The sequence below is a fragment of the Geospiza fortis genome, unplaced genomic scaffold (assembly GCF_000277835.1).
Source record: "Geospiza fortis unplaced genomic scaffold, GeoFor_1.0 scaffold1111, whole genome shotgun sequence".
NCBI lineage: Eukaryota > Metazoa > Chordata > Aves > Passeriformes > Thraupidae > Geospiza > Geospiza fortis.
Window position 1 is genome coordinate 201,071 of NW_005054579.1, and position 9,824 is coordinate 210,894.

General features: G+C 37.8%; 1 protein-coding gene across 1 annotated transcript in view; it reads right to left on the reverse strand.

The window, feature by feature from the left end:
* The window catches only part of DTWD2 (DTW domain containing 2), a 50,392-nt gene extending 43,403 nt beyond the window's left edge, over positions 1–6,989 (reverse strand). The window contains exons 1-2 of the mRNA XM_031064298.1: positions 6,874–6,989; positions 6,467–6,761 (exon numbers count right to left, since the gene is read on the reverse strand). Of these exons, the coding sequence (XP_030920158.1) occupies positions 6,467–6,761; positions 6,874–6,989 (411 nt within the window). The remainder of the gene's footprint in view (positions 1–6,466; positions 6,762–6,873) is intronic.
* Positions 6,990–9,824: the final 2,835 nt, after the last annotated feature.

Consider the following 9,824-nt stretch of genomic DNA (forward strand, 5'->3'; position numbering starts at 1 on the left):
CTCTGGTGTGTACTCTAGTGCTGCAGAAGCCAGACTGAAAATACTTGAAGTAATTTCTCATGTCATCAGCACTGTCTGGGTTTCTTCTAGGCTTATTGTGGACATTCTTTAATCAAGCAAAATTTCAAGCCTTACTTTTAATGTGGTTTCCTGAGAAAAATCAGGCACAGAACACTACTCTGACTTTATTGTATTCCAACTTCCATTTCTTCCTCCTGTCTCTTTTAAAACATTTAGAAAGTCACTGGTCATGAGGCATAAAAATGTAAAATTAAATCCCTACAAACTTCATTAGGAGTCAATAGCTACATAAAACACAGGATGAGAAACACAGGTGGAGGGACTACCAAGAACAATAATAGAGCACTTCTTTTTCCACTTGATAATCTGTATAACATCAGCTTCCTGACAAAAAAAAAAAAAGAAAAAGAAAACTTAAAAAAGGTATATTGCCAATTTTTTGCTTCCCAAAAGAAGTTTTAAATAAAACAGGCGTATGGGTTGCTTTTGTTTCAGTATTTTAGTTTTTTAATAGTGCAACCAATAAATTTAATGGAACATATCTCTGTTCCTGGAGTAAAAACATACACTTAGATGTGTATGCACAGGAAAAATATCTCATACAAATCACAGTGAAAATCTTTTGTTCAAGGAAAAGATTACACACAATAATGGAAAAAATTTGTTTCTATGTTACCCAACAATATGAATCATCTATTTTGCAAACAAATTGTCTTCAGTTGTAAAAACGTAACTATTTAAAGAAAATTTAGTTATCCTGCACAAAAGCTTTTGTAACCTTTTCAATATAATAAAGACAGCAACTTTAAGCAACAGAACACAGAAATAAACTAATTCAGCTGATCTTGTTCTAATTCATATGAAACGTTCTACCACAGATCTCATGATATCATGAGAGAGCTATGGAGTCCTTTGATATCTCTCCATTTTGCAGATCATTTTCCAATGCACATCAAATATTCACTGTGTTGCAGAGCTTGAAGCCCCTGAGTTTGAATGTCAGGACTTCATACAATACCATATCACTATCAGCTTCCTCCTTTTACTGTCTTACAGTACCAGCCAGGAAAAAAAGTCATCCTCCTAGAAGCACTCATTTAGACTAACAGCATCAGTGGATCAACAGCAGAATGGCCTCAGTTGGAAAAGATTTTTGACATCATCTCATTCCAACTGCCCAGACATAGTCAGGGACACCTTCCAGGATCAGGCTGCTCAAAGCCCTATTCTGGCCTTGAACACTTCCAGAGATGGGTCACCCACAGCTCCTCCAGAACAGCTATTCCAGTGACTCACTACCCTTATAGCAAAGAATTATTCCTAAGATCTAATTTAAACCTAATTTTACCTCTTTTAACTTATAGATATTGCTCCTTTTACACTTCAAACCTGTAATGAATTCTGGTACAGGTACCAAAACTTTTCTATCTAGTTCCAGGAAAAGCCACTGCAGTACTAAATATTAAATTCATTACAATATGCCAGATTAAATTTAGCACATTGTACCAGAAGACATTTAAGGCAGTATCACAAACTTCCAAACCAACAAGACCATAAAATTGACCAATTAAACAGAGGTTACCACTGTATTCAACAAGTTCATTTCCAGAGAACTTTCCTCATAGCTGTACAGTTGATAAAACATAGCATCTCTTCTTCTTGCCACAAGGTACTATCAACACAGCAGACTTGGTCACAGTATAAAGAGGTGTTCAAAAAGCAATGCAGTATTTTTAGACAAAAACTGCCTTTGAACTGCCCTATAAACCCATTGGAACTAACATGATCAAGGGATAAAGCAAAGGGAAAAGGCAATGGGATGGGATCAGAGATACTTCAGAGAAGAGGTACAGAAAGAGGTTCAGAAGGGGGACAGGGAGACAGAGTCATCTGCCTGCCTCTCAACAAAGCACACAGTACTAGCGAGCAGCTAGGAGATCACAGAACTATTTCCTAGCGCTTAGATTTCTTGTAGATTTCTCAGATTCCATGTAGGAGCAGGAGAACTGCTGAGAGTTGGTACTCTTAGCAGTTCTCCTGCTCCTACATGGTATGGGGAGAAGATACATCCCTTGCCCTTCTTTCTGTTTTCCACTCTAACCACAGCCACTGGGCAAAACACTGATTTTCCATCATAGTCAACCAATTTGAAAACTTTGCTTTCTTGTAAATTTGAAACAGTCTTGGGCCTCTGTCCAGAGCACCGGACTTCAGAAAACCTGAGCAAAGAATAAGGTAGTTAATTCAGAGGCATCAAAGAATACCAGCAGAGACTAAGGGCAAAAAGAAACACTTATTTACATCTGTTTCATGAACAGCTATGTTGCATCACATAATGGGCAGGGGGAGAAATTCACAGCAATAAAAAGCTGTCCATTGTCAAAAGTTACTAAAGCATTAAGATACGCTTTTTAGTTCAGAAAATCACAAAACCACTATTCCTATGAGCCACAAATATCATTCTACAGGTGCCCAGTATTTATGATGATCCCCAGGCACCTGCTATTCATTATTTAGCTCTCCACCACAGAACTTCATGTTTCACCCATTTGCTCTGAGTATGGTTTACTTGCACAAATCACCTTTAAAAAAAAAAAAAAGAAGAAGAAGAAACAGCAATAGACCAAATAGACCATTATCCAGCTCCTACACTCAGCAGGAGAATATAAAGCTCAGCGAGATAAGTGTTGAAAACAAGAGCAAAGACTATATGTGGTTTCATTTTAATATTTCTTTTCAGACCAACCCAATATATTTCAGGGATTATGTCCTGAGCTCCTACTGAGGGAAAAAAAAGCAACACATCTCTCTCAAAAACAGCTAAATTTTCAGCAGTTGACAGCTAGCTACTAGAAACAGGATTTACATCACTAACTCATTTCTTCTTCAGCGCCAAACAACGATCAGCTTGTAATGATTTTCAGTCAAAGTTCAACTGGTCTGAATTGGAATAACTATAGCAATATATTTGAAAAGCCCAACTTACAAAGATTGCAAGATGTTATTTCCCTAGATTTAAGACTAAAAAGTTAACTTTCCAGAAGTAAGAGACAAAAGCAGTCACTTAGTTCATTACAAGCTCTGAGTTCTCATTAAAGAATATCTTCCTATTTCTTTGAAAACTACATCAGTTAGTGCTGTTCTTCAGAAATTAGGCAAATAAACATACATACATAAATAGATACATACGTTTCTCTTTAGAAAATGTCTATTTGTAAAAAAAAATTAAAATTAATGAAGAAAAGTACTTCCTTCCAAGTATCTGGTAGCTTATGCATCATTTCAAACTTCTATTTTGCATTACCAGATTTTTCACAGTGGTTTTCAACATGAAGTAAATAGTACAAGAGATTTTATCCTCATCATCAGTGGCAGTCGTAGCAGCACATATTGAAGACATAGTATCTAGAGAATTACCAATTATGGGTGAAGTGGCCTTTATGGAGAAGTTTATAACACTACAGTGACATGCAACCATACTGGAAGAATTTTAAGTTAATTTGGACATTTCCTTTAGACTTTGACACTACAATAGGAATCAACAGGCTACCCAACAAAATTAGTAGATTCTTTAGTACAGCATGTGTATGAACACTGTAAGAGTATGCTATCCTTAATGAGTGACCCTCTGCATATTTTTATGCTAAAAGTATGCAGAGAAAAATCAATATATTTCAAAAATGTGGACAAAGGCAGCACAAACCTTATTAAAGACTTTTAAATTGTGCTGTGATCTCATGTGTTCATTTCCCACGGCAAATAACCTTTCTGCCTGACCAATTAAATCACAAATAAAGGACAAACAAATTAGCTTGGGATTTTTTTTCAGCCTGGAATGTTCGCAGCAGCTTTACAAGCCTAATCAAAACATATCCAATACAACAAGTATCTTCTAGTGCTTTAGAAGACAAAAGGTGCAAAGAAGAAAAGAACAAAATATCCACACTGTATCATTTTCTGAACTTTTAACAAGAAAGCAGAGTTTGGCAGGCAGCTTTCTTTGTAAATAACTTAAATTAACAAATCAATAGGAGAACATTCTTTCAATAGCTTAACTGTTTGCATCAAAGTTGGCTGTGGTTTCCACTGGAACTAACAGGAGTAAATAAATAAAATAGTATTTAGCTTATGCAACACTGCAGTCATTACAGAAAGGCCAGGAAAGCCAAAAACTAATGAGCCTGAGATTGTTGACATTTTCATGCATCTTGGCTCTACAGTCTGGCAAAATACCTGGCACCCTGACAAGCTTGATGCCAGACAGCTAGCAGAGCTTTAAATCTGTTGAAGAAGGTGAAGCAGTAATGGCATTTAAAGTGTGCCATTGAGACATTATGAAGTCAAACTCAAGTCTTACATTGCCAGCTTATAATTCCCAATCTGTTTCACGAGCTCAGATGCTACCACAAGAAAAGACAAAGCAGAAAGACTGTGTAACCAAAACATCTCATGAAAAAGTCCTGAATTTCCCAGGGAAGAGAGGAACCCACCAATCCAAGCAAGAAAGAGGAAAAAGTTAAAAAAAAAAAAAAAAAAAAAAGAAAACATTTTCAACAATACAGCACCATCATCTTGGGTCTGGTAGGCTTGGCAGCCCCTTGCATGCCTGCACAAAGAGCCCCTCTGCACATGACTCTCAGAAACTGTGGCTGATTCTCCCTCTTCTTCTCAGTCTGGTAGCTTGCTGTGAGAGAAGACAAATTCCCAGCTTCTGGGGTTTTTTCAGTTTTAAATTTGAATTACATGAGCAACAGTATCTTCAAAACACCTTGACCAAGTTTCAATAAAACTGCCCTTTCTATCTCCACAAAAGGAATAGGTAATTTCACATTTGAAATTCAGGTCTCTCATGCAACTTTCACTATAGTATTTTAAACTCAGAACCTATTGAAATATATACTTTATTTTTTAATAGCAAAACCAAGTCTGAGTCCTAGTTTGAAACAAGCAGATGAAAAAAGGGAGTTATATTAAAAGCTCACTTCTACACCAAATGAAGTCAAGGCAATTCTGTCGCTGATTTTTAATGAAAGCAGGATCAGTCCCCAAACATTTTGCAGAAGTTAAAAGAGCTAAATTCTTATGTCTTTCAATCCACACAACAATGCTATATCCTGTCACTTACAGCTATGAATTTAACCTTTATTCCTTTAAAAATACTTTAAACCCTATTAAATGAAAGTATTGTTATAATTTCTTATGGTAAAACAGAGCACAAACAGTATTCTCTTCCTAAATGATATTTAGCATTAACATGAAAGTAGATAACATCTATCAGACAAAACTCCTTTAAAGAATAGATATTCCTGTTAAAAGAAAGATTCTGCAGTTTATCTTTAACTGAATGCAAGCAAAAATACAGTTACTAGAGTATATGACAAATAAACTGTATGGGGAAAATGGTTAAATATGAAATAGAATAGTCAATAAAAGTATTCTAGTATAATATTAATTTCTGCCATAGATGGTAGAAGAATGGAGCTGTGTTTAGACGCTCAGAAAACTTCAGTATAAATCAACAATATAAAACAATACCAAAAAGGCCGTGCGCAATGTTCTGTTCAGACTTCCTGATGCTACTTAGCTGTGAGAGCACTTTAAATGCCACACTGCGCTCTAGTGTCCTTTTTATGAAGAACAGCAGTTCTGTCAAACACACTGCTTCTGATCTAGCATCTATCTTATTAAAAAGTAGTCAGTTTCCTGACATAATGTAACAAAACAATGTATTTTAAAACAGCATACCTGTTATTTAACAGTAAAAAGTTATTTCTTTAAAATATGATTTGATTTTTACAGAATACAGAGTATCTCATTTATTTAACCAGGCATCAAATTCACTAAGCCACTCTAAAGCATTTTCCAGATACTGGAAGATGATGCTTTTATAAGGTAAACAATCAATTCAGCACAAATGTTTTTTAATGCTTAATATAGCAGTCACCACATCAAACCTCAGAACCACACTGATTTTTACCACTCAACATGCTTTGCAGGCTTCAAGTCCTAGGAAAAAATACCCCACAATAATGCTTTCTTTAAAATAAGAAAGTTAGAGATCTGTTGCATAGATGAAACTTTCTTGTGTAACTTGGAAACACTAGTTTTATTACTAGTGTAGTATATCTTTAGCAAACATGCTTATAAAAGTTAGAAAAAAACAAGGTTAGACCACACTTGAGTACCCCATTAAGAAGTTGACAGGAATAAGAAGGATCACAACAGTTTATAGCTAACTTTGCGCTCATAAAAGTATCATGGTCTGAGAGGCCACTAGTATTAACTTAAACAGAGCACAGCAGTAAAAACTATAAACAGACTCATTAAAATAATTCAGAATTGGACAGCTTTGGACTCAAAGCAGACATAATTTCAAAGGCCTTGAGCTTTGAGCCTCAGAGCTACGCTCTGAGTGAAACTGACAGGACAGGGCCTCTTCTCCCACCAGGGGATGCTGCTGGCCCACGCTTACGCTGCTGCCCACCTCTGCTGCATGCGGCTCCCTTGCAGGCCAGTACGCAGGCTCACCGTGATAGCGGGGCTCGTTTAGCCCTGGGAACTGAGCTTCGAATGTGCTGAATTTCCTGAGGTTCCTCATGAGCAGACAGCTATCAGTGCCTCTCTGAAGGGCAGCTCTAACCTCCTGCAGTAGAATTGCTCCCCGCACCTGGCTGTGACCTGCACGGCTGCGAACGCCTTCCACCCCGCCCGCCTGGACACTGGGAGCACGTTCAATAGCGCTGCCCGCAGCATAAACCCCCACAAAGACCTCTCCTGCTTTGAACTGTGGATTGCTTGAGCTCAACAGGCCAGGAGCCTCTCTTTATTTTGTTTATTTTGTAAACCTATTACCTAGTCTGTATATTCCCAGCTTGACTTATGTAGAAAGGTCCCAAACACTCCCTTAATATTCTTAAATTCAGACCAAGGTAACTACCCCCTACTCGAGAACCAGAACCTGTCATCATGGTTACAGACAGTTAAATCCATTAACCAGTTTGTCAAAGGAGGGTGTGCTCCTCTTCCATACGTCCCCTACCCACATTAGTTTTAGTGGTACATGATTTCATTAGGCCTCTGATGTTGCCCCTACTAAATTCCTCCCCAAGCCCTCTCCTGACAGTTACAAAATCGGCATTTGCCAACGTGAACAGAATACAAAATGAAAGCAGTGGCTCAGAACAGTTATATTACATCATAACCAACCTAATAGATTTTGACAGATTATATCCATTGTACCATTATAAACACCAAAGACATTGCTGAAGCAGTTTTAAAGACTTAAGCTCCACGATATTTGGGTGCCTAGATATCTTTAAAACCACTTGAGTTTAAAGCACATATTCATCAGCATCCCTGTTTGCTTTTGTAAGGCATAGGTGTAAGTAGGCTTGGTGTACACCAGGGGTTATTTTTTAACCTACGTGGAGATGACATATTCTAAAAGGCACTTAAAATCAAGTTAATACACCGTATTACCTGCCTGCTTTTCATGCATTAGGATTTTCAAAAGAACTTTGATGCTCAAGGAGAATTTAACATAGGTCTCCAGAAGAATCAGCACAATTGGAATTCATTGATATTTCTTTGGTATTTTAATGAAGAAATTTCCTATTAGAAAGTACAATTAACAAGCCCTTCTATTAAAAACAAAATAAACTATAATGCTTTTACAGCCGTACAGCTTCATTTGTTGAAAATTCTAACAAAGAGAATTTCTGAAGTTTCTAACCAACAATTCTAATAAATCAAGGGAGGGGGAAGAAAGGCAGCTTATTCCTAAATTGCTTAAGTGTAATACTGAATTCAAAAACACCAGGAAAAACAAGGTTCCATACATTATAAAATTGAATTGGACTGCTACTGTTTCATACACATAGCAAACCATAAGAACCTCGGAATCATAACTCTGAAACTTTTTTTGGATCATCGTTTTTTATAAAATACCACTGCCTTGATTTACCACTTCACAGCTGTTAAGAATACAATCCATTGTTAACAAAACTAGCCTTATCTCTAATTAACTTTTCTGGCAGCAGATTTCCTCAGACTGTTTGGCATCTGTAATTAACCCATAAACTCTAGGTGCTTTTTAGATCAGGAATATCTTCGTTTCACTATCTGACAAAAGCATCAAAATATTGAATTCCTGAACATTTCATATTCATTCTAATTTAACCCACTTATTCTCTTCCTAGTGCACAATTTGCCTACTTTCAATTTCATTAAACTGGACTTTTGGAATAAATAACTGGCTTTGTGAACGCTCTAACTGCTTCTGTTATGAGAGGATTCAAGAAAGAGTTAGGGAATTTAGTTGAGGACCCAGTGGGCATGGCCAATCAAGTGGATCAATTCTTAGGTTCAAATATCTACACTTGGGGGGAGATGAATTCCATTTTAAATATATTATTTTCCCCAGAAGAGGTCCAGATGATTAGAGCTGGAGACACAAGAATGTGGGAAAAAGATAACCGTCCAGGACCCCAGGTGCCATCCGGTGAACAAAAATTGCCATTAACAGATCCCAACTGGAAGCCTAATCAGGAGGAAGGGAGGAGGGCCATGATAGAACATAGGTCTTTGATAATTCGGGGGATCAAAGAGTCAGTTCCCAAAGGAACTAATACCAAATTGGCATTCTAAGGTGCACAAGAAAAGGATGAAACTCCTGCTACTTGGCTTAATCGCCTAAAGCGGAACTTCCAATTGTATTCTAAAATAGATCCAGACACCCCAGAAGGTCAAGTGCTACTAAAGGTCCAATTTGTTACCAAATCTTGGCCTGATATACGAAGAAAACTGGAAAAGATTGAAGATTGGCACAAGAAGGACATTAATGAGTTATTGAGAGAAGCAGTGAAGGTGTATTTAAGGAGGGAAGAAGAAAGAGCAAAGGCCAAGGCTAGGATCATGGTTGCTGTAGCTAGAGGATGTGTGGGGGCAAGAAACTCTATCCCACAATCCAAAGATTATGTGATCATTTCTTAAGAAATAACCTGTGCATAGGCATATATGGCCTGGCAAAAGCAATTACAAAAGAGGGTTTAATTTGTCAAAAAGAAAACCAGAAGGTTATGAGAAAGGTAGCACCTGGAGCGAGGGAATTAGCTCTAAGACCTTTCCACGGCATACAGATAGATTTCACTGAGATGCCCTCAGTGCAGGGATACAAACATTTACTGGTTATAGTAGATCATCTCACCCATTGCGTGGAAGCCTTCCCAACAAAAAGGGAAACAGCCCAGGTCGTGGCAAGAGTAATCTTGGAGAACATTATCCCCAGATATAGAATGGTGAACACCACAGACTCAGACCGAGATCCACATTTCATAGCCTGAACATTGCAAAATATAATCAAAGCTTTAGGAATGAAATGGAGATTACATACTGCATGGCACCCCCAGAGTTCTGGGAGGGTAGAGCAGATGAACAAAACTCTCAAAAATGTATCGATTAAATTGATCGAAGAAAAAAAAATGAATTGGCTAAAGTGTTTGCCCCTAGCGCTGTTGTGCATCAGAACAAGACCCCAGTCTGACAGAGGGATTTCACCCTATGAAATGATGTTTGGACTGCTCTCGGGTCGGCTGTTTTGTTCTCTGCCCTGAGATGTGTGGGGTGGTTCTGCGGCAGCCCGCGCTCTGAAGAATGAGTCTGGACTCTTTGCTGTTCGGTCTTAGGGTTGTTTATTATTTCTTATCTACAAAATTTTCTCTCTGCCCAGCTGAGGTCCGCTCAGCATGGTAGCCACAAGCACCCTCTCCCGCCCGAAGGCGGGGGCATATTTTTATAATACAAAC